The sequence below is a fragment of the Trematomus bernacchii genome, unplaced genomic scaffold (assembly GCF_902827165.1).
Source record: "Trematomus bernacchii unplaced genomic scaffold, fTreBer1.1, whole genome shotgun sequence".
Taxonomy (NCBI): domain Eukaryota; kingdom Metazoa; phylum Chordata; class Actinopteri; order Perciformes; family Nototheniidae; genus Trematomus; species Trematomus bernacchii.
Window position 1 is genome coordinate 849,889 of NW_022987640.1, and position 27,824 is coordinate 877,712.

Below are 27,824 nucleotides of genomic sequence, written 5' to 3' on the forward strand. Positions count from 1 at the left end.
CTAACCCGTCATGTAGATAAGATCCAGCAGCATGGCCAACATCACTGCGTAGAGACACAGAAATAAAGAGCAGCATAGAAACCACGTTTGAAACTCCGTGTGCACGGCGGCACGATCACTGGGAACACAGCACTCAGGAGCAAGGCACACACTCACAATAACTAAACAAAGCAGCTTTGCTTGGGCCTTCAACTTGGGCAACCGCTGACCGAGCAGCAAACACAGAATACAGAGTAAGCACCAAGATGTTTATTCCACATGCAAACCATCTCCCTACTGCGTGAGGCTTTTCAGGTTCCCACATTCTGCAGTGGAGACCCCGAAAGTTAAGGCAGACTTAAATGCCCCTATGACACTTGGCATGGCTACCAGGGTCTTGAGGAAGGTGGTGAGGAGTTTATTAATGATCCATTTCCCATCACCTTGGGGCGTATAGAGCCTTCAATTGTGTGCAAAGAAACAGTTCGAACACAACATACTCGGCTTCTACAAGTTTAGTGCTGGTCAATTCCTGATTGGTCTGAGTGTGGGCCAATCACAAATCACAAAAGTCTATACAACACATGTAGAGTATTTGACGTAGGATATATTTAATACATTTGAATTACTATCTAAGATCACACACATCGTAGCATTAAAGTGCACCATGTCTGTGATGGTGCCAGGCCTGTGTGTGTGTGTGTGTGTGTGTGTGTGTGTGTGTGTGTGTGTGTGTGTGTGTGTGTGTGTGTGTGTGTGTGTGTGTGTGTGTGTGTGTGTGTGTGTGTGTCTTGCTGTCAGTGTTACGAGCAGTGTTTTCTTGAGAGATCACAAAGATATTTGAATATAATAAATAATAAAGTGGATTATTACCTGAGCTACAGACCAGTAGCATCAGCAGCAGCAGCAGGTGATCCATGTCTCTCTTCTGTCTCTCTCTCTCTCGCTCTCTTTATTCTGAGCATCTCATGTTTTGTCCTCACATTATATCAGCGTAAAGCGAGAGGTGGAGTCTCTCTGGAAAGATCTCTGATGGTATTGATAAGGTATTGATATCTGATGGTCACTTCCCGCTCTCTTCTCTCTTCAGCTACATGTCAAATCATCACATCAGAGGCTGAACATGATCCTATTTTGAGGGAAATTATCCAACGCTAGTCTTTAGAAGGAGAACAAGTAAACATAAATGTCTAATTTAAAATAACAAACTCTTTCACACAGATACAGAATAACTAACATTGGGGTTTGCTGCTTAACATTTTTAAGCAAGCAACTAAAGAACTAAAAGCCAGACTGAACAAAGGCAGGTGCAAAAAACAAAGTGTGTGAAAAAGTAGAAGAAGGACTCAGAGATCAGAGTCACAGAGCAGAGGACCAGAGTCCGGGGAGGAACAGGTTCAGGTGGAACCAGCTTGGTTCTGACTATGGAGAGGTTCTGTAATCCTCATTAACCTGTTAAGCCCGAGAGCTCCCGGTACCGGGGCCTGCGGGTCTTTTTTCACGAAACTGTGTCTCAGGGCTTCTTACCTAGTTAGTATTCTTTCTTTTTATTTATGCATATTTTACTAATCACTCCCCTTTTAAACTGTTTTTTTTACTGTCCTACATGTATAGTACACATTGCAATGATTTCTTACTCATTTTGTGATATTCACACTGAAGAGAATTATTTGCCCTAGACTTCTGAGAGAGTCAATAACGTATAATACATTATTTTACATATATTATATATATTTATTTATATAGTCTTAAAGTTACAACCGGCCCTTTGAGTGCAAACTTAATGCTGATGTGGCCCGAGATGAAATGGAGTTTGACCCCCCCCTCTTTTTCTTCTCTCAATTATTTTATTTCTATTGTGCACTCTAATCAATATTAATCTAACTATTGTTCGTTTATACATTTTAAGAATGGCGTTTATCTTTTTTGAGAATGAGTTCTTATTTTATTTTATTTATTTGGGTCTACAACAGATGATACAAATGTATATATGTCAGTAAATGTGTACTAACAGGCGGGGGTGTGTGTGAAAACAACGGGGACAGAGCTGCTGTCAGACATCAGCTGTGCGGTGTCATCACAAACGGACGTCGCTTCACGTGACGCTCCGGAGGAAAGGACGTCCCATTGCTCTTAAAACTCATTTCCCTGCTTCTCGTGGTTTCCTTGCGTCTCCATGCTTCCCTGGTGGGAGGGACTAAACGCAGGGAAACGACGCAAGTGAGGGACGCAAGGATTCCATTTAATCGACCTGAGAAGCAGCCTTAATCCTTGACAGAAGGCCCTTGCCCTCACACTGAATGAGAGCGTTTGGATTGACAGTTTGATCAACCAATCATATATTGATTTGTAGCCAATGGGCGTGTTCTTTCAGAGTTTCCCTCGGTTCCAGGTGCTCTAGAAGGCCCGGGTTGCGGTCGAATAGTCCAAAAAATCAGCTCCTAAATTCTAACCCTATCGTCTATTCCTTGACCTCTGAGTGAAACGTCACGGGGTTAAGGGATAGTGGATAGGAGAATTCAAAAGGATTTAGGAGAAGAGACTGCGGTAGAGAATCCGACTGCACTTTCACTATCCGACGTGTTTATGATGCGCCAGCGGAGGTCATAAATGTGCGCCTGCTGCTGTGGGGAAACTATGGAAACTACAGTTTTCTATACAGCGGACTACAACATGGATGTTTAATAAGAACGAGGGACTACTGTAAACTCATCTAGAGACTCTGCACCGTGCTCTGATGCTGTTGTTTTATGCTTTATGAACGGGGACAACAGAGAAACATATTCTTCATGACCAAAGTTGGAATTGAAATAAAAAAGGAAAGTGAAACTTATGCTCGTCACCCTCTCCCTCCGGTTCACATTAATACAAATGATCCCAATACGTATGATTGTATGAAAAGATCTTAAAATCAATACAAATGTATTTATTATAAACGTTAGTCCTTAACATCTATCACTGTGTATATCACCATTCAAACATCTTTTAAAAGTTGAACAAACCCCACACAGCTCAGTAAAGACTGTGAAATGTTGACTTTATTTGATCATTTCAGTAAAAACTAACGTTCACATTTCTCTTTTTGATTATAATACTGATGGACGTTCAAAACAAAGCACTTTGGCAACTTACCACATACGTTTTAAAATGCTTAATAAGCACCGTAACTTTCATGATATCATTTCTCGTTCATAATCGGTTGTAACCGTGAACGGCCGACTGTTGTTAGACGGCAAATGCCGCGGCCGCAAGGCATTGTGGGGCAGCATTTTCTCCTCTCCTTTCGGTTAGGGAGGTCCAGTGGTTCCTAAGCTAAAGGAGGTTATAAAGGAAGTTTGAAACCTCCTTTCCTTTCATTTAGAGAATTCGAACGGCACTTATCATGGCTGCCACTGAGGGACTTCCGGGTCATTTCACTCCGTTAGGAAGGTTCCTAAGCTAAATGGACTATTCGACCGCAACCCCGGTAGTTCACTGGAGAGAGACAGAGGATCCAGAGAAATGCCTAGGAGCAATTCATCTGAAGTTTTATTGTTTTAACGTTGAAATGGAAACAGGTGAAGATGATGTTGTTGCAGAATTGTTGTCAGTACCTTTTCAAGACGATAATTCAGTGAAAAGACGGATATTATAACGGCGGGGTGGGCGGGGGGGGTGTGTGTCTACAGAAGGTCCAGTTGTGATAGACACGGTTCTCCACTGGTGTTAACGGGGCTGAAGTGTTGTGTAGACTCACATCAATGTTGGAAATGCTCTAAAAAAATACTTAAGAAAAACCCTTTATTTGTACATTTGTCATATCGTGATTTAATAAAATAATTGTTTTGTTCAATTGCATTTTAAAATAAAAACAAATATGGTCTTTATTTATAATTGTGCTCCAACAAAGGTAAAGGGCAACCATGAACCTTATCAGCTGTTTGTACGGCTTGTAGTTGGGATAAAGGGAACATCTGTTGAGTATGTTTACATCCAATTGTTTGGTTGTGTTCATTTACAAACCCAGTAGCTCAGCGGGACTCCAGACCCCCGAACACCGGCTGAATAACAACGATATGAACGCCATCCAAGGGTTAAAGTGAACTCAGATAAACAGGAACACTCTCAGGGGGCTCTAGAAGTTACAGCACCCCCCCACTGTAGATACATATGTGCAAAGCGTGTAAATATAGAATTATGCAGCATATTTAACTCGTATGCTTAACCTGTATATAGCATGACATGTTGAAGCCTATATGATGATTGTATGTACGTGTCAGAGTCCTGTGAACAGTGTGTGTTTACTGAGGGAGTGATTGAGACATCAGAGAGCACCGTTAGCATGTTGCTATCTCTCTGTCAGATCTCAGCTGTCACCAGGAAGTGATGGGGGGGGAATCAGTCCCTGCAGTCACTCTGTTCTCAGGAACAAACTCAATACTCTCTGATCCATCCCATAAAGTGCATGCAGAGTATGACCTCTGAGAACACCGTATAAAAGTAAACTCAATGCTTTTAAACACTTCCTGCCTCCATAAGAAATGTGAGTGTGTCCTTATGCAGTTGTGCAATATGCTGCATGTCCTTATCGGTTGTGGTGGGTGTGTGTGTGTGTGTGTGTGTGTGTGTGTGTGTGTGTGTGTGTGTGTGTGTGTGTGTGTGTGTGTGTGTGTGTGTGTGTTTGTGATGGGTGTTTTTTATATAATTCTCTTTAACTTTGATAAGATCACATTAAGACCACATGACGTGTTTGAAACAGTTCAGTAGGAGACCAATTTAAAATAACAAACTCTTTCACACACATACAGAATAACTAACATTGGGGTTTGCTGCTTAACATTTTTAATCAAGCAACTAAAGAACTAAAAGCCAGACTGAACAAAGGCAGGTGCAAAAAACAAAGTGTGTAGAAAAGTAGAAGAAGGACTCAGAGATCAGAGTCACAGAGCAGAGGACCAGAGTCCGGGGAGGAACAGGTTCAGGTGGAACCAGCTTGGTTCTGACTATGGAGAGGTTCTGTAATCCTCATTAATAAAGACTCAACATGATTGGTTAGCTTGATTCGAGGTGTGAACTCTCAGGAGTCCCCCTTGTTTCAGACAAATCCCCCCCCGCTGTGTGAAGGCCTCTACAGTGAGTCACATGATCAGGTGTTTCTGTAGGCCATGATCTCAGTGTGAACAGAGGGTCGTGCTGCCGTCCAGTCGCTCTCTGTGTTCATCAGGGTGAGATCTATAGAAGGAGACAGACTCTCTCTGAGGACGTCTTGATTCTCTGTCACTGCCTTTGTTCAATCGCTCCATTAAAGGAAAGGCAAAGAAAGTTTATTGATAAAGCATCTTTCAACACGAGGCCATTCAAAGTGCTTTAAGAGCATCAAGAAACACATATATTCAAATATAGATTCAAGTGTAGCTCACTTCCCTGAACTGCATTTCTGAGGAACTGATCATGAAGACGCTGATGGATCACAGATTACAGAAACCGTTTCCTGTCTCCATGACGACCAGGGCGCCCTATCAGATTAAAGCTGTCAGTGTGAGCAACATCTTGTGACGCGTTCAGGTCTGAGGATGCCTTCAGGTACTTTATAATAATTATAATAATAATACATTTCATTTATATAGCACACTTTAAAAACAACGTCATCTCAAGGTGCTTCACAAAGCTATCAGGAGAAAATAAAAAAACAAATAAAATAAAAAGATATCTTTATAAACTTTAGAAACTCACACTCATTGACCCGGCTCATTTTCTGTGGAGAACGTTTTCAATGACCACACACTACACACACACACACACACACACACACACACACACACACACACACACACACACACACACACACACACACACACACACACACACACACACACACACACACACACACACACACACACACACACACACACACACCACCAGCGATAAGGACAGGGAGCTATTGCACAACTGTGAGACACGCTCTCTGTGGAGGCGTCAGCGCGGCCTCCAATGGAAAAAACTCTTAATGTCTGAATATAAAGACGATGATGGGAAGATCAATAAAATATTTATTTACCCAAAGAAAATAGAATACAAATCTGCTGTCTATGTGTGTGTGAGTGTGTGTGTGTGTGTGTGTGTGTGTGTGTGTTTGAGTGTGTGTGTGTGTGTGTGAGTGTGTGTCTGTGTGTGTGTGTGTGTGTGTGTATTTGTGAGTATGGTATGAGTGTTTGATTGTGTTTGTGTGTGTCTGTATGTGTGTATGTGTGTATGTGTGTATGTGTGTATGTGTGTGTGTGTAAGACAGCCAGGGACGTGCACAGACATTTTGGGGGGCAGGGGCTCAAGTGAGAAAAAGGGCACATCCCATAATCATTTATTTAAAAAAATGTAAAACTAAAAGTTAAATATAGTTGCACATCTCTGGCTTACCGACCAATTAATTTAATACATTCACGCAATTGTTTAATACTCAACATAATTCTACAAAATAATCAGTTAACACAGAGACAATGGTCTACTTTAGTATTCACTACAAGAGCAGACATCAACAAAGGAAACTATGCCACAATGTGCATGTTTTCTATGCGACTAGTTAAAATTGCTATAATAATTAGTTTATTTTAGCACAACATTAAGTCCTTTGAATTATTTTTGTGGTATTCAAATAAATAACACTTCAAAATCAACAAAAATCTTCACACAAAACTGAAAAAGGCTGTTCTCTACATAAATACGCAAACCAACCTACACTCCAAACTACAAGTAGGGCTAAGTTTAGTTACAACAATTACACTTAGTGCATTCTGCTCTCCTCTCCTACTCATTTACTTAATTTAATTGGACAAAACACATCAAAAATGCTGAAAAAACGGTGCAAAAATATTTATTAAGAACATGCAAAAATACTGCAACTTTACTGAAATTATTTAAAAATGTCTTGAAATCTGAAATTAAATATGTTGTTAATAACTTCTTTTGTTACTAACTTTCTTTGTATCTTTCTTTGCACTTGGAAGTTGTTAAATATGTTTTCGTGTCTTCACTTGTTGTCTCTCCTTCCTCCCTTACAGCAGCAACCTTCTGGGGGCCATGTCCCGTAGATGTTTATTACTTCACTGGATAACAGGAATGTCCTTCTCAATAGCGAGGAGGAGGAGATCAGAAAGCCTCTCTTCTGTACTTTGGCTTCTGAGTGTGTCTTTCACACACTGGCAGCTTAGTCATTTGTTCATCACCAGTCACCTTCAAAATAAACCAAGAAAATCCGGCATAATGTGGGACAGTAAAGTGGGAGGTGCTGCTACCTGTCTGTCTGAAGGGACTGCCGACAAGCTCTGTTCTGATAGGCTGCTCGGAAAGGCCTTCAAGGTATTCAGAGAATACCCTGGACCACTCAGATAAAACAAACAAAACATCGATTTAATTATAAAAAAAGCACAAATGAAATCGCTCACTAGGTGAGGAACAAAACTTACAAAATATCATGGAGCATAAATCAGCCTTGAAAAAGGTGAGTAATCGCAGGCACGCTGACTACTTAGTAGGGAGTCAAGGGCCCTTTCTCATTTCATCAAATCCCCCTCCTCGACTCCTCGACTCCTCGGTCCTCCGGTAGTGACCCGGAAATGAATTTTAGCGCGCCATGTTGAAGGACATCTCATTTCTCTAAATGCACTTCGAGGACCGAGCATCGAGCGTCGAGGAGGCTCTCTGGAGGAGCTATAACCGAGGATACACTGATGGGTCCTCCACGGTCCTCCACGGCTCCTTCGTGGATGCATTTCCGGGAACAGAGATGTTTCAAAGAGTCGTGACGCACGGCCGGACTTATCTCAGCCAATGACAGCTCTGCATGCATCCCCTGGATATTATTTTATTAACTGCTTTCATCGCGACGCAATGTTTACAGTGAGAACAGCTGTGAGGTCTGTGCAGAAAGCAGAGCAGTGTGTATAATATATATCACTCAGTATAACAGGCCTACTCTCTTTATTTGCTTTAGTTTAGTAGATATCTACAAACAAAGTCGATATTTTTCTAAAACCATTTAGTGCTTCACATAATAAAATACACAACGGCTGTAGCCTGATTATATGCTTTAGGAGCTGTAGGTGCTAATTATTCTATATATATATATATATATATATATATATATATATATACACCTATTATACGTTTTAGTTACTTGTGGGCTACTTAACATGAATAATCACAGTTACTATCCTTTTACTCCATCACATTTCAAAAAGAAATAGGCTATTCTTATTTTAACTCCACCACAGTAATCCATCATCAGCTTTACTTTTTAGATAAAGATTTAACTCACAATTGATCATAACTCAAAATACATATATTTGTATATATTACCAAGTGGTTTCATGTACAACCGACACAAGTATCATGCTAAATTAAGCTCTGTTGCTTGGATATCACTAGATCCTGTTACAGCGTAATATAAAAGTACATAACGATTGATGTGTAAATTAGCATAATTACTAGCTAGCTGCTAGCTGCTAACTGCCACGGCCGCCTCGTGAATATCAAAAAATATTTGTTTCTCCGAATCGAAGGGGAAAAATACAAAAGCATTGCACACAATTTAAACCAATCAATGTTGTGTAATTAACAAGGATAATCTGGTGTTTTTGAGTTGATGAGTAGTGCAGATATCACTGTAAAATCAATCGACAGTAAGGAGAATACTTACTTCCGGGTGTAAAATCCTCCATTATCCAATGGGAATGGACGCTCACATTGCCTGTAACTGCCGCCGACATGGACCGATGCGGTGCTTCCCTGAGCGTCAAATACCGCCACCGATGGGAATACATTGCAATCAGTTGAAAGCTCTTTGCGTCCGTTTATGAAGCTGAAGGAGACTTGGCGCGTCACAACTGCACGCCAAAGGACCCTGACCAAGCGTCGCTATTGGACTTTCAGGGAGTGAGACTGTGTTGTTTCCCACTTCCTCTGAGGGGACAGCACGGAGGGGGGGCATGAAGAAAGACCCTGCACCAGCTTCATCCATGCTGGGCGTTGCTGTTATCACTGGCTCAGTCTTTATTTGTCCTAAACATAGCAATATATGCTTTTGAAATGTAACATGTCTTTGAAAAAATAACAGTATACAGTTTATATTGTGTATCACCTTTAGCTTGAAAATATATAGATGTGTTTTTTTTATCTATAAAATAAATAAATAGACAGACAGGCATTTATCGATCCCAAATTGGGAAATTGTTTTACAGCAGCAGTGTGTTCAGGTATTAAAATATTTAAAGTTGGAATAAAGTATAAACTACACAACACAAGTATAATGCACACTAATCCATAAGATAAGTCCGATATGTTCATGAAACTCCCCAGGAGGCACCAACACAAACGTGGCCGAGTGGACTCCGGAGTTTGCTGCATGAGTTGCACTGTATGATCTGTGGTGTAGTGGGCTGTCACTCAAAAACTGAGTAGCCAATGGGGACGCACCCCTGAAAGTCCCGCCCACCTGGGACGTTTGTGTCAGAATTGAAAACAACAAATGAAGGAGCGCAAAGGAGAAGAGCTGCAGCGAGAGCAAAAGTCTGATCATTGAGAAAGAAGCAAAGAGAACTGCAAACAAAAAGATATGTTAAAACAAAGAAAACAGACTTATAGTTTACATGATTACACAAATGATTTGTTTGCAACTTATAGTTTTATTTTTGAAATTAAATTAGTTTTCCTTGACTCAGTTTTTTTTCTTCTCTTAAACTCTTAGTTTTGCTTGATTCTGAGAAAGTGTTGCTTTATCTTTATGAAACAAAACTAATCCCATAAAACCCAAGCTTTACTTAAAAAACATTTGAAAGAACATCTTAAAGAAGCTAACAAATGAGGGAAAGATAAGGATTCTAGCTTGGCTATCATATTGACCTACCCTTGTCTTTTTCCCCCTGGAAGACACAAACCAGAACAGAAGAACGGCTGCCCTACTCGCTCTTCCAATATTTATTCCAGAGGATTCCTCCAACGTAATCAGGATGTGTGATGTCACTATATCACTACATATTATACATTTACTTTTCTCTCGCCTAATTTGAGGTTTTGCCATAGCCAATATAATGCTCATTGTTACAATATTGTGTATTGTTTAAGTATTACTATTGTTAACTTAGGAATCGCAATAATGGCTGAAAAAGTGATGACCTTGCAATTTGTCGTGTTTTTATTTCAAGTTTGGAAAAGTCAATTAAGATGTATATGTCTTTGTTATTAGGCTCATGGAGAAACCCTCGATGTGATCCTGAAAGGAATGCAGGTTGGACTGTTGATTGGAATTTAAACTGAGCAATTTTATTCCTCTGAATGTTTTTAAAGCAAGTCTAAATGAAATGCTCATTGAAACTATGGGTATTTGTAAATGTTGATAAGTATGTAAATGTAGCTTGTAAATGTGTGGCTGTGGTGGTAGAAGAGAAGATCATCCTACATGACCTCCGAGATGTGCCCACAGGCTTCGCCATGTTAATGGGGGCAATCTACTGCCTCAACCTCGAGTACCCCCGCAACATGAAATACTCTTTGGAGTCCCTTCAAAAGGTCATCATGGCCATCAAACCAGACCAGTGCTCTGCAAGAATCCATGGACTCAGAAATGCACTGCTGAGATATCACCTCTAAACAACGGACTGTGGCATAGCTCCTGGAAGAAGGGAGTTTCGGTTTTGGACTGTTGTACACATTGTTCTTGTTTTCAGCAGTGTACTTTGTACCACGAGGTCAGCTGCTGAGATCGTTAACAAATGAATGCACATTTCAAGCCCTTATTGAGAGGAAACATTTTGTGGGGTCTCCTACATTGTTTCTAACAAACATAGTATGTGTATCCAGCAATATAGTTTGTACAGTGCAGGTCAGGTCAGGTCAGGTCAGGTCAGCAGGCCACACAAAGAAAAGAGGACAAAGAGGTGGTAAACCCTTATGCTTTCCTGAACTGAATGTTTGATTGTCTAAATGTATATACTTTGGGAGATAATAACTTTCCTAATGAACCAACACTTTTATTTAAAGGTCCCATGTCATGCTTTTCTGTTCGTACCCGTCCCTGTGTGATGTAGCTTTCTCTGCATGTAACCGGTCTGCAGTCACAAACCCTCAGTACACCCTGTAGCGAGTACATGCCGTGTTCAAGTTGATGTATAACATGTTTTATTAAATACATGTTATATATCTGAACACATTTGCTGCAATAATTATTATGTAATAATAAACTTGCAATCAGAAGTCAATATAACTAATATATCTAAGTTGAAACAAATGTATTATTACAATCTTCTTAACTTGAAATGATGAGTTATATAAATGTTAAGGTCTTTTGAAGAGAATATTCCTGTCTTTATGTGAACTGAGCTAAACAAAGTGTTATAAGTTTAAGTCAAAATGTAATTTGTTTACAGTAAACAAAACACAGTATTGTATTGATGTACATTAAAGTTTTTGCTTTGTAATAAATGGAGATATTTTAAGCTATAATAAAAAATATATATATTATAATATTTTCTTTTTTCACAAACTTAAAAACTCTACTTAGATCTAATATAAATATGAGGTTAGTCCAAAAGGAAAAATTAAGTTATAACAAAGTAATAAATGTTGTGTGGTCTTCAGAATGAATCATCTTATTACTTTGTGTGAATGTAAATATATATCTTAGACGGAAGCAATATTTTTTACTTGACTCAAATACATTTTTTGAGGTCAAAAAATCCATTTGGAATAAAATAAAACAATTTGCTGTAAAAAAATTAGCGATTTAAAAAAAAAGTTAATCCAAAGTATCAATTTTTTCAGTGTGGAGGCTTTCATTATTATTGTGGATCTGAATTCCCAATAGGACATTAATAATAACTAATCTGAGCAATACTCTATGTAATAATAACTAATCTGAGCAATACTCTATGTAATAATAACTAATCTGAGCAATACTCTAGTAATAATAACTAATCTGAGCAATACTCTAGTAATAATAACTAATTTGTGCAATACTCTATGTAATAATAACTAATTTGATCAATACTCTATGTAATAATAACTAATCTGAGCAATACTCTATGTAATAATAATTAATCTGTGCAATACTCTATGTAATAATAATTAATCTGTGCAATACTCTATGTAATAATAATTAATCTGATCAATACTCTATGTAATAATAACTAATCTGATCAATACTCTATGTAATAATAACTAATCTGTGCAATACTCTATGTAATAATAATTAATCTGATCAATACTCTATGTAATAATAACTAATCTGATCAATACTCTATGTAATAATAACTAATCTGTGCAATACTCTATGTAATAATAACTAATCTGATCAATACTCTATGTAATAATAACTAATCTGAGCAATACTCTAGTAATAATAATTAATCTGATCAATACTCTATGTAATAATAACTAATCTGATCAATACTCTATGTAATAATAACTAATCTGTGCAATACTCTATGTAATAATAACTAATCTGATCAATACTCTAGTAATAATAACTAATCTGAGCAATACTCTAGTAATAATAACTAATCTGAGCAATACTCTAGTAATAATAACTAATCTGAGCAATACTCTATGTAATAATAACTAATTTGATCAATACTCTATGTAATAATAACTAATCTGAGCAATACTCTATGTAATAATAACTAATCTGAGCAATACTCTATGTAATAATAACTAATCTGAGCAATACTCTATGTAATAATAACTAATCTGTGCAATACTCTATGTAATAATAACTAATCTGATCAATACTCTATGTAATAATAACTAATCTGTGCAATACTCTATGTAATAATAACTAATCTGATCAATACTCTATGTAATAATAATTAATCTGTGCAATACTCTATGTAATAATAACTAATCTGTGCAATACTCTATGTAATAATAACTAATCTGATCAATACTCTATGTAATAATAATTAATCTGTGCAATACTCTATGTAATAATAACTAATCTGATCAATACTCTATGTAATAATAACTAATCTGATCAATACTCTATGTAATAATAACTAATCTGAGCAATACTCTATGTAATAACTAATCTGAGATATACTCTATGTAATAATAACTAATCTGAGCAATACTCTATGTAATAATAACTAATCTGTGCAATACTCTATGTAATAATAATTAATCTGAGCAATACTCTATGTAATAATAATAACTAATCTGATCAATACTCTATGTAATAATAATAACTAATCTGAGCAATACTCTATGTAATAATAACTAATCTGAGCAATACTCTATATAATATTAATTAATCTGAGCAATACTCTATGTAATAATAATAACTAATCTGATCAATACTCTATGTAATAATAATTAATATGAGCAATAATCTATGTAATAATAACTAATCTGATCAATACTCTATGTAATAATAACTAATCTGATCAATACTCTATGTAATAATAATTAATCTGAGCAATACTCTAGTAATAATAACTAATCTGAGCAATACTCTATATAATATTAATTAATCTGAGCAATACTCTATGTAATAATAATAACTAATCTGATCAATACTCTATGTAATAATAATAACTAATCTGAGCAATACTCTATGTAATAATAACTAATCTGAGCAATACTCTATATAATATTAATTAATCTGAGCAATACTCTATGTAATAATAATAACTAATCTGATCAATACTCTATGTAATAATAATTAATATGAGCAATAATCTATGTAATAATAACTAATCTGATCAATACTCTATGTAATAATAACTAATCTGATCAATACTCTATGTAATAATAATTAATCTGAGCAATACTCTATGTAATAATAACTAATCTGATCAATACTCTATGTAATAATAATTAATCTGAGCAATACTCTATGTAATAATAACTAATCTGATCAATACTCTATGTAATAATAATAACTAATCTGATCAATACTCTATGTAATAATAATTAATATGAGCAATACTCTATGTAATAATAACTAATCTGATCAATACTCTATGTAATAATAACTAATCTGATCAATACTCTATGTAATATTAATTAATCTGAGCAATACTCTATGTAATAATAACTAATCTGATCAATACTCTATGTAATAATAATAACTAATCCGATCAATACTCTATGTAATAATTACTAATCTGAGCAATACTCTATATAATATTAATTAATCTGAGCAATATTCTATGTAATAATAACTAATCTGAGCAATATTCTATGTAATAATAATTAATCTGATCAATACTCTATGTAATAATAATTAATCTGAGCAATACTCTATATAATATTAATTAATCTGAGCAATACTCTATGTAATAATAATAACTAATCTGATCAATACTCTATGTAATAATAATTAATATGAGCAATACTCTATGTAATAATAACTAATCTGATCAATACTCTATGTAATAATAACTAATCTGATCAATACTCTATGTAATATTAATTAATCTGAGCAATACTCTATGTAATAATAATAACTAATCTGATCAATACTCTATGTAATAATAATTAATATGAGCAATACTCTATATAATATTAATTAATCTGAGCAATACTCTATGTAATAATAATAACTAATCTGATCAATACTCTATGTAATAATAACTAATCTGATCAATACTCTATGTAATAATAACTAATCTGATCAATACTCTATGTAATATTAATTAATCTGAGCAATACTCTATGTAATAATAACTAATCTGATCAATACTCTATGTAATAATAATAACTAATCTGATCAATACTCTATGTAATAATAATTAATCTGAGCAATACTCTATGTAATAATAACTAATCTGATCAATACTCTATGTAATAATAATAACTAATCTGATCAATACTCTATGTAATAATAATTAATCTGAGCAATACTCTATGTAATAATAATAACTAATCTGATCAATACTCTATGTAATAATAACTAATCTGATCAATACTCTATGTAATAATAACTAATCTGTGCAATACTCTATATAATAATAACTAATCTGATCAATACTCTTATGTAATAATAATAACTAATCTGATCAATACTCTATGTAATAATAACTAATCTGAGCAATACTCTATATAATATTAATTAATCTGAGCAATACTCTATGTAATAATAATAACTAATCTGATCAATACTCTATGTAATAATAACTAATCTGAGCAATACTCTATGTAATAATAATTAATATGATCAATACTCTATGTAATAATAACTAATCTGAGCAATACTCTATGTAATAATAATTCATCTGATCAATACTCTATGTAATAATAATTCATCTGATCAATACTCTGTAATATTAATTAATCTGAGCAATACTTTATGTAATAATAATTAATCTGATCAATACTCTATGTAATAATAATTAATCTGAGCAATACTCTGTAATATTAATTAATCTGAGCAATACTCTATGTAATAATAATAACTAATCTGAGCAATACTCTGTAATATTAATTAATCTGAGCAATACTCTATGTAATAATAATAATTAATCTGAGCAATACTCTATGTAATAATAATTAATATGAGCAATACTCTATGTAATAATAACTAATCTGAGCAATACTCTATGTAATAATAATTAATCTGATCAATACTCTATGTAATAATAATTCATCTGATCAATACTCTGTAATATTAATTAATCTGAGCAATACTTTATGTAATAATAATTAATCTGATCAATACTCTATGTAATAATAATTAATCTGAGCAATACTCTGTAATATTAATTAATCTGAGCAATACTCTATGTAATAATAATAACTAATCTGAGCAATACTCTGTAATATTAATTAATCTGAGCAATACTCTATGTAATAATAATAATTAATCTGAGCAATACTCTATGTAATAATAACTAATCTGAGCAATACTCTATGTAATAATAATTAATCTGAGCAATACTCTATGTAATAATAATAATTAATCTGAGCAATACTCTATGTAATAATAATTAATATGAGCAATACTCTATGTAATAATAACTAATCTGAGCAATACTCTATGTAATAATAATTAATCTGATCAATACTCTATGTAATAATAATTAATCTGAGCAATACTCTGTAATATTAACTAATCTGAGCAATACTCTATGTAATAATAATTAATCTGATCAATACTCTATGTAATAATAACTAATCTGAGCAATACTTTATGTAATAATAATTAATCTGATCAATACTCTATGTAATAATAATTAATCTGAGCAATACTCTGTAATATTAATTAATCTGAGCAATACTCTATGTAATAATAATAACTAATCTGAGCAATGCTCTGTAATATTAATTAATCTGAGCAATACTCTATGTAATAATAATAACTAATCTGAGCAATACTCTATGTAATAATAACTAATTAGTGCAATACTCTATGTGATAATAACTAATTTGTGCAATACTCTATGTAATAATAACTAATCTGAGCAATACTCTATGTAATAATAACTAATCTGAGCAATACTCTATATAATATTAATTAATCTGAGCAATACTCTATGTAATAATAATAACTAATCTGATCAATACTCTATGTAATAATAATTAATATGAGCAATAATCTATGTAATAATAACTAATCTGATCAATACTCTATGTAATAATAACTAATCTGATCAATACTCTATGTAATAATAATTAATCTGAGCAATACTCTATGTAATAATAACTAATCTGATCAATACTCTATGTAATAATAATTAATCTGAGCAATACTCTATGTAATAATAACTAATCTGATCAATACTCTATGTAATAATAATAACTAATCTGATCAATACTCTATGTAATAATAATTAATATGAGCAATACTCTATGTAATAATAACTAATCTGATCAATACTCTATGTAATAATAACTAATCTGATCAATACTCTATGTAATATTAATTAATCTGAGCAATACTCTATGTAATAATAACTAATCTGATCAATACTCTATGTAATAATAATAACTAATCCGATCAATACTCTATGTAATAATTACTAATCTGAGCAATACTCTATATAATATTAATTAATCTGAGCAATATTCTATGTAATAATAACTAATCTGAGCAATATTCTATGTAATAATAATTAATCTGATCAATACTCTATGTGATAATAACTAATTTGTGCAATACTCTATGTAATATTAATTAATCTGAGCAATACTCTATGTAATAATAACTAATCTGAGCAATACTCTATGTAATAATAATAACTAATCTGATCAATACTCTATGTAATAATAATTAATATGAGCAATACTCTATATAATATTAATTAATCTGAGCAATACTCTATGTAATAATAATAACTAATCTGATCAATACTCTATGTAATAATAATTAATATGAGCAATACTCTATGTAATAATAACTAATCTGATCAATACTCTATGTAATAATAACTAATCTGATCAATACTCTATGTAATATTAATTAATCTGAGCAATACTCTATGTAATAATAATAACTAATCTGATCAATACTCTATGTAATAATAACTAATCTGATCAATACTCTATGTAATAATAACTAATCTGATCAATACTCTATGTAATATTAATTAATCTGAGCAATACTCTATGTAATAATAACTAATCTGATCAATACTCTATGTAATAATAATAACTAATCTGATCAATACTCTATGTAATAATAATTAATCTGAGCAATACTCTATGTAATAATAACTAATCTGATCAATACTCTATGTAATAATAATAACTAATCTGATCAATACTCTATGTAATAATAATTAATCTGAGCAATACTCTATGTAATAATAATAACTAATCTGATCAATACTCTATGTAATAATAACTAATCTGAGCAATACTCTATGTAATAATAATTCATCTGATCAATACTCTGTAATATTAATTAATCTGAGCAATACTTTATGTAATAATAATTAATCTGATCAATACTCTATGTAATAATAATTAATCTGAGCAATACTCTGTAATATTAATTAATCTGAGCAATACTCTATGTAATAATAATAACTAATCTGAGCAATACTCTGTAATATTAATTAATCTGAGCAATACTCTATGTAATATTAATTAATCTGAGCAATACTCTATGTAATAATAATTAATATGAGCAATACTCTATGTAATAATAACTAATCTGAGCAATACTCTATGTAATAATAACTTATCTGAGCAATACTCTATGTAATAATAACTTATCTGAGCAATACTCTATGTAATAATAACTAATCTGAGCAATACTCTATGTAATAATAATTAATCTGAGCAATACTCTATGTAATAATAACTAATCTGATCAATACTCTATGTAATAATAACTAATCTGATCAATACTCTATGTAATAATAATTAATCTGAGCAATACTCTATGTAATAATAACTAATCTGATCAATACTCTATGTAATAATAATTAATCTGAGCAATACTCTATGTAATAATAACTAATCTGATCAATACTCTGTAATAATAATAACTAATCTGATCAATACTCTATGTAATAATAATTAATATGAGCAATACTCTATGTAATAATAACTAATCTGATCAATACTCTATGTAATAACTAATCTGATCAATACTCTATGTAATATTAATTAATCTGAGCAATACTCTATGTAATAATAACTAATCTGATCAATACTCTATGTAATAATAATAACTAATCTGATCAATACTCTATGTAATAATAATTAATATGAGCAATACTCTATGTAATATTAATTAATCTGATCAATACTCTATGTAATAATAACTAATCTGATCAATACTCTATGTAATATTAATTAATCTGAGCAATACTCTATGTAATAATAACTAATCTGATCAATACTCTATGTAATAATAATTAATCTGAGCAATACTCTATGTAATAATAACTAATCTGATCAATACTCTATGTAATAATAATAACTAATCTGATCAATACTCTATGTAATAATAATTAATATGAGCAATACTCTATGTAATAATAACTAATCTGAGCAATATTCTATGTAATAATAATTAATCTGATCAATACTCTATGTGATAATAACTAATTTGTGCAATACTCTATGTAATAATAACTAATCTGATCAATACTCTATGTAATAATAACTAATCTGATCAATACTCTATGTAATATTAATTAATCTGAGCAATACTCTATGTAATAATAATAACTAATCTGATCAATACTCTATGTAATAATAACTAATCTGATCAATACTCTATGTAATAATAATAACTAATCTGATCAATACTCTATGTAATAATAATTAATCTGAGCAATACTCTATGTAATAATAACTAATCTGATCAATACTCTATGTAATAATAATAACTAATCTGATCAATACTCTATGTAATAATAATTAATCTGAGCAATACTCTATGTAATAATAATAACTAATCTGATCAATACTCTATGTAATAATAACTAATCTGATCAATACTCGATGTAATAATAATAACTAATCTGATCAATACTCTATGTAATAATAACTAATCTGAGCTGGGAATACATTGCAATCAGTTGAAAGCTATTTGCGTCCGTTTATGAAGCTGAAGGAGCCTAGGAGCGTCCCAACTGCACGCCTCTGGACCCTGACCAAGCGTCGCTCCTGGACGTTTATGGAGTGAGAGTGTGTTGATCTTTGACCTCACGTTACATTGATCATTTTTGCTTATTAGTTTGTTTGAATTTATGGAAGAAGTCAATAAATCCGCCAGAGGAAGCCAAAGGAATCAGCGCCTCCAGAGTTTTATTTGGCCTGTTTTTAACGTGTGAGTCAAGAAGCGGATCCCTGTTAATGTGGCACAGTTTTAAATATCCTACAAGAATGGGCCACGACATAGTCAAAGACTCCGGACCGCTGGAATAACTGATGATAAAGACGCATCGCTGACTGGAATCCCGGCTTGGATATTTGTGAATGGAAGAAGGAGACTCCGCGAACAGAGAGTATGGATTGCGCAACGATCAGCTGTTGAGCCATGCGGAGGGCCGCGAGTAAACAAAAGACAACAAGAACAGTGAGTAAATGGACTAATATAATGGATGAGATGAACTTTTAAGCCAGATGGAAGATATTAAAGCTGAAAGAAGAGGAAGGTTGTTTTTTTCTTTGGTGTGCTGATGAGTGTTCACTTGTAATGTGGAAACAATATGGACACTATTAAGAAGATGTGTTGTATGTCATGCCTCAGAGCGTTTTAAACAACATGTTGACATCTGTTTTCAAGTTGTTCTGAATTATGTTGTTTCTGATTATTTCCAGATCACATGAATGCAGCACAAACACTCTCCCTCAATGATAATGAAGAAAACATATCTTGTGTTTCCGCACTGTGTTTTCGATCCGCTCAAAACTTTAACACATTATTCTTTGGCCAATGCTATTTCACCAAGTTTAATAACATTTCGGCAAGTAGCTTGTTAGTATAAAATACATTCATTAAAGGTGGGGTAGGTAATTTTGAGAAACCGGCTCGAGATCGCTAAAATCTGAAAATACACAGCCGGAAAAAATCTGCCACTTCCTTATAGAGCCCCTCCTCCAACACACACGAACGCGCACATGACCAATGAGGGCACGAGATAAGTTTGTGCACAGATGGAAGGCTGACAGGCAGGTAGGCCATCCAGTTATTTTAGCCGGGCCGGCTCAGATGATTGGTCGTGCTTTTTACAGTACTACAGCTTCCACAGATGACATTTTTTTATGGATTTTTTGTCAAAGCACTTCAGATATTCATTGCTATCGGGATGTTAAGAGCATTCCATGGAATATAACAAAAAGTGTATCTCGAGCCGGTTTCTCAAACTTACCTGCCCCACCTTTAATGTTATAAAAGGGTAAACAATGGTGAATTTCCCAATATAGATACACAGTCATAAGAGGCGTTTCTATAAAGTTTGAAATGTAAAATATACACAATATACACAAGGCATCAACGTGTTGAGTGAAGAAGTAGTGAAAAATGATATAGAAACAGCTAGTTAAGCATTTGGTAACCCTGAATTATAGTTATTCCCCGTGTTTGGCCTCTTTGTTGAATTATGAATTGTAAGATATGAATTTATTTATTTAATACTCTTATACTAATCACTTCCTGTATTCCCGTGATAAAAGGGACATGTGCAATAAAACATGTCACTTCCGGTTGAAGCAAAGCCGACGGTGTATGTGTGTATTTATCCCTCTGTCACGTTAAACTATGTTCACGGTATTCCCATTATATCCATTTCACTCTAATACATATTAACACATGTATATTTTGTTTAAAAACAAGGTATAACTTAGAAAAATACATGGCATTACTTTATTAATACCTCTTTATTATCAAACTCTTACCCCATTTTTAGAGCTGCAAGTACCAAATATTCTTATTTTATATGAAGTTGTTCCTTATTTTCTTAATGAAGTAAGCCTTTCTGCCTTTCTGCCTTTCTGCCTTTCTGCCCAAGATTGAAAACATTACGGCGGTAAATACTTATTTTATATCCGTTATTTAGTACGTTTTATAAGCGTGTCTTATGATAATCAGTGAGGTAACATTACTGTTCCTCTCAACAGAGTCTGGTGGCTTTGAGAAAACAATAAATGCATGTTTTGTATGTTAATAAATTCTGGTAATGTTGATTTTATTGTAAATAAATCTCATAGCATCATGCCCATTTTGTTTGTCCACCATGGTGTCATGTTACCATAGATAACAGAACGAACGGCGGGTATTAGAACAGCGGAAAGACAAACAAAGATTGTTTTTAGAAATGTTATTTTGTTTCTGTCCAGTTTGAATGTGTTTGATAATCAGGAAGGTAAAATGTCTGTTTCTGTCAATGGAGTCTGGTGGTTTTCAGGCGAGAATACTTATTATGTATGTTAAAAAAGGGTCAAATCCCTGTTGGTTTAATTGATGATATACTTACCTAAAGAGGCCCTATTTTGCATTCGGGTGTTCCCTTTCCTGTAGTGTGTTCTATAGGTTTTAGTGCATGTAAATGGTCTGCAAAGGCTAAAATCCCTGTGTTCCCTCCAGAGGAAGTTTCTCTCCCACACACTCCCCAAATGCAGGTTTTAACCTTTCACACTGAAAACAAAATCCAGATGTTAGTGGCGTTTTTTTCCAGTGGGATATTCACAGTCCAGAAAGCCTCATTTAGGGAAAAGAGCTGACTGCATTGTATAGGTTAAGAAGCTTTGTCTTATAGTTACACAACGCTCAGCCAACAGGAGCACAAAGCGCCTTTACAACACGTTAGCTTTATTAGGCTCATTTACTGCCGCAATGTTTTATAATAAACACAACTACACCAAAGAACTTTCCAACTGCTCCTTTAAAGTGAACCACCACAACAAAGAGCATTTTATTGCGAAAAACTTCAAACCACAAACGGGCTCGCTGCCTGAGGTCTAATCCAGCAACGTGCACAGGGATGTTGTTACAACATGAGAGAATAAATCCAGACTCTGCTAATCCACAAAGCAGCGTGCACACGAGGCAGCTGCGCTATTCTGTCAGCAACAAGTCTCCTCTGGAAACAAACTGCACATTTAAACAGGACAGGGTCATTTAATACAAGGGGAACTCCAGCAGATTCACACCAGTCCCATCAGAACTACTGTTTACTACTGTTACCAGGGCCGTCCCTCCCTACAGGCCGATCATGCAGACTGCGTGGGGCTTCACCTCACGGAGGGTGCCTCAACTGAGCCGAAAATGCCACCCGCCCCCCCCGTCGACGATGACGACGACCCACGACGGCTCATGACTGTTACACTAAAAAATAAACGTTATTCACTTAGAAAGCTCATTCATAGGAACGACTATGTTTTGTTTAGTGCCTTTTACATTTGAATAAAGTATGTTTTGCTATTGATTAGCAAGGGGAAATGACAGTTTCTGGCACATTTCACATTTTTATAGCGCCTTTCAAGGGACCCCAGGCCCCTTTACATGGTGCAAGGACAGACAAAAAGACAAGGTGAGTTTTTAATGATGGCTTGAAGATGTCCAGGGAGGCAGCATTGCATTAATGTATTATATATGTACTTCTCCACGGGTTGCACGGTGGTGTCTTTAAGTTTCTTACTTTGCCAGTCCAATACTTTAAAATATCCACTTTAATAGGAAATAAAACAGAAGAAAGCAGCATATTCAAATATATAGAAAACCCAATAAATACAAAGGCATTCTCTTCCTCGTTAATTATATTTAAACTCTTTGATTGTACTTGTTTACTTTACTAATGTAGCTCTTAATTCTGGAACATATTGGCATCACTATGTAACACTTCTATTGGCTAGTGATATGCTAAGGGGGCGGGACATCTCAACATCACAACAGAGCCGGCCAGCTAACCAATCAGAGCAGACTGGGCTCTGGTTTCAGACAGAGGGTGAAAAGAGGTGCTGCAGCACAGGCAGTATGAGAACAATAAAGAGCTTTTTGAACATTAAAGCATGGAGACATGTCCCAGTAGAGACACTACATACTGATATACACCTGAACATCAGCAGGAGAGGACTCTTTAAAGTAGAGACACTACATACTGATATACACCTGAACATCAGCAGGATAGGACTCTTTAAAGTAGAGACACTACATACTGATATACACCTGAACATCAGCAGGAGAGGACTCTTTAAAGTAGAGACACTACATACTGATATACACCTGAACATCAGGAGGAGAGGACTCTTTAAAGTAGAGACACTACATACTGATATACACCTGAACATCAGCAGGAGAGGACACTTTAAAGTAGAGACACTACATACTGATATACACCTGAACATCAGCAGGAGAGGACTCTTTAAAGTAGAGACACTACATACTGATATACACCTGAACATCAGCAGGAGAGGACTCTTTAAAGTAGAGACACTACATACTAATATTAAGCTGGAAATTAGCATAATATGTCCTCTTTAACTAAATGTTCTCCTTACAAAGAAGTTAGTCTTTGTCATAAGTGTTTTTTTTCAGTAGGAGAATAAACTTTCCATACATCTCAGAATAGATTTGAACATCTAGCTTCCCTTGATGCAGATTACATCACCGTGTCTCTGCCTGTCCGTCACATGCTTTGTGCCAGAGAGCTTTGGGCTGGATCACCTTATATAACAACACACCATTCTGCTCATCTGCTTAATCTCACTCACACTGGATAACTCTCCTTTTTTTTTCTTTTTCGGGCGGCAGTAGAGGCAATCCTAATACGCTCTGTGTGCCAATCCCTGTTTGGCCTCGACAACTTCCCCGTGTCCTCGCTCACTTTGACAAAACGCCCCCTTTGCCACTCTCCTCCTTATCCCACTTAACATTGTTATATTGTTAACATGTCAATACTCCTGCTCAATGACTGATTCTCCCATTGTGTGCACACATCACAACAGGAAACCCGCTGTGATTGGAAGCCGCATGACACACTTTTAAGCCCCTCCATCTCCATCTCCATCGCCATCCTCTTTTTCCTCCCGTAACAAAGAACCTCCCTACATTTATCACGCTACACAACCCCTTTAAGTTAATTACTCGCCACCCGACGACAACAACAGTGATGTGCGCTGACACAAAAACACTCAGGGTGGACAGAGCTGGAGGCCGGAGGGCAGTCATGTCTCTGTGAGCTGTTCTCTGTGAGCTGTTCTCTGTGAGCACTCGGCAGTGAAGAGCAGAAGGGGGTGGGAAAGAGAAAAGGAGAAAGAAAACACTCCTGAAAGAAGTGCAGAGCCACTGGGTTCCTGTGAGGAAGCAGTGAAAGTCCATGTTGTCACTCCCAACTAACCATGGGAGCTTTTACACATGCTAATCATGCTAAATGAGGAAGGGGTTAATATCTCTGACCTTCTAATAGGGATAAAGGATGTGAGACAATATAAAACATCGGATTAAATGAAGGTGTTATATGTAACATTACCGACAATGAAATGTATAGAAACTGCAGAACTAGGTTATATATTTGGTTCAGTTGTGCATTCAGTTGTGATTTCCCCCCCCCCCGCCTAACGGGGGGGGGGGGGGAAATCAAGATTCATCACAATGTTTATATAGATTTGTTTATTCCACACATGGCAGTTATTTTAAAGGTCACCTATTATGCAAAACCCACTTCTTCATGTCTCTTCTACATCAACATGTGTCCCCTCTTCTTCATGTCTCTTCTACATCAACATGTGTCCCCTCTTCTTCATGTCTCTTCTTCATCAACATGTGTCCCCTCTTCTTCATGTCTTTTCTACATCAACATGTGTCCCCTCTTCTTCATGTCTCTTCTTCATCAACATGTGTCCCCTCTTCTTCATGTCTCTTCTACATAACCATGTGTCCCCTCTTCTTCATGTCTCTACATCACCATGTGTCCCCTCTTCTTCATGTCTCTTCTACATCAACATGTGTCCCCTCTTCTTCATGTCTCTTCTACATCAACATGTGTCCCCTCTTCTTCATGTCTCTTCTACATCAAACATGTTGTCCCCTCTTCTTCATGTCTCTTCTACATCAACATGTGTCCCCTCTTCTTCATGTCTCTTCTACATCAACATGTGTCCCCTCTTCTTCATGTCTCTTCTACATCAACATGTGTCCCCTCTTCTTCATGTCTCTTCTACATCAACATGTGTCCCCTCTGTGTAAAGAGACTCTGAAAGTTTCTCTCTTTTTGTCCTGATCCATTTCTATAAAAACCTGTCTGAAAATGAGTTGATCAGATTTTGGACACTTTATGATGTCATAACGAGGTTTTGGCTTGTGCAACCATTAGCCAATCACCAACCAAGGTAGGGTACTTGAAAAGTACTTGGTGTGAAAGCGCCTATTGAGTTCTTTTTAACCAAATATCTCTCAGAGGGGCGTGGGGAGGGGCTCCTTATTTTCATCTAAAGTAACAGACAGAGAATCAGCACTTTGGAAACAGGGCTGAAACAGAGGGGATTATGGGATGCTGCAATGATCTGTTTGGTGTTTGGAGCCAAACACTTCAGAGACATGTTCTGTATATATCTGAGACCTATAATATATTGATGAAAAACAGTATAATAGGGGACCTTTAATGATAAAAGATCCACACTCACCTCCCACGTCGTCGAAGCTCCCTGGAGAGTAGGACCTCCTGGGCCAGGTGAGGTGAGCGTCCTCCTCCTGGCTGTGGTCCCGGATGTGGATCACTCGAGGCTCCCCCTCCCCCATCATCCCCCCCCACGTACACACTGGTGTAGGGCTGGCACTCGGACCTCCCCCCCACCTCCTCGTACGCCCCGTTGACTCCCTCCGTGGATCTCCCTCTCTGCACCTTACTGATGTCCCCCGATGCAGCAGAAAGGTTCCCAGGAAGTGAATGAAGGGACCGTTTCCTCTCCATCTGCATGGCCTGACTCCCCAGGGTGCTGATCTTGTCTGAAACCTCCCTGTCGTTGACTTTGACCAGGCCTCGCTCGTGGTGGTACTCCATGTTCACGTAGAAGGGCTTCTCCATCACCGACAGGCCCCTCCCGTCCCCTGCAGAGTGAGAGTTGGCCCTCCTGATGCGCTCAAAGTTGGACCTCAGAGCGGCCACGGAGCCTGTGCTTGGAGGATACTCAGGAACCTCTGGACCAACATCTTTCTGTTTGCTCGGAGACGCTGCATCCACCTCCAGATGTGCTTTACTGCTTACTTCATCTGTGTGCAGAGGTGGAAGAAGTGTTCAGATGCTTTACTTGGGTAAAAAGCACCAATACATTACTGTCAAAGTACTTCATTACAAGTAAAAGTCCTGCATTCAAAATCGTACTCCTGTGTTTGTTTCTCCCGCCTTACTTTGGTATTCCTAGTCCAATTTTAACTGCTCTTACATTAACACAAAAGTCATTAATCATCACCAAATATTATTTAACTCCCTTTTAAGCTGTAAACAATGTCTCAGGTTACTGGTTCACATGAATAACTGCAGAGAAAATAGACACTGAAAATGTCATGCTTGTCGATTTGTGGGTGTGTACTATCTGGTGGATGAACATAAACCCATTCACTTCCTATGGCGGTCACCATAGGTGTTACAAAGTTGACTAAAACCACCCAAAATGCAATGAAAGTGGTGATCAGCAATTACATGATATGTTCTAATGCCTACTGTGGAGGATATCATAAAGCCCTGAGGCAATAACATGTAAAACACAATATATATTATTGATGAAAGTAGTAAAACGGTCAGATTTGACCTGAACACGACAGGAGGGTTAAGTAAAAGTACAAAAGTATTATCAACTAAATGTTGTCTTTATGTGTGTATATAATCATAATTATTATACATGTGACATTTCTAGATACATTTGTGGCATCACGTAGCACTTTACTGCTGTAGACAAACCACGAAGTATGAAGTAGCTCAAAATGGAAATACTCAGGTAAAGTGCAAGTACCTCTAAATTGCACTTAAGTACACTACTTAAGTAAATGTACTTAGTTACTTCCCACCTCTGGACATAACAAAGACTTTGTTTCACAGAGCTGGCAGGCAAACATCGGGCTGATATTTGGTACTAAGGATTGATTGCCTTCTTACATCCAGCTCAACCAGGTAATGTCAAGTTAATGTCCCCACCTGTGTCTGTGTGCTGGTCTCCATCGTTGATCTGTGGAGAGTTTTTAAATCCCCACCGCTGCCCATCGTAGGATTTCCTCTCTTTGGCCAGCAGAGTCTGCAGGTAGATCATGCGGAAACGCTCCTTGTTCACTTCCTTCTCCAGTTGTCTGATGGACGTCTTGCATTTGTCCAGCTCCTGCTCGATGTTCCCCGGTGACTCCAGATCCATGGAGGGGGGGTCAGACTCAGGGAACTGGGCTTTCCATGCAGCCACAAACCCCACCGGCTCCACCATGATGATTATTATTATTC

At 35.7% G+C, this 27,824-nt stretch overlaps 1 protein-coding gene across 1 annotated transcript; it reads right to left on the reverse strand.

The window, feature by feature from the left end:
- LOC117484769 (breakpoint cluster region protein-like) lies at positions 1 to 27,824 on the reverse strand. The gene is given in 5 exon segments (XM_034133197.1): positions 1 to 118; positions 278 to 422; positions 26,023 to 26,141; positions 26,143 to 26,608; positions 27,531 to 27,824. Coding segments are annotated over 5 exon segments (1,125 nt in total). The 5' UTR covers positions 27,808 to 27,824.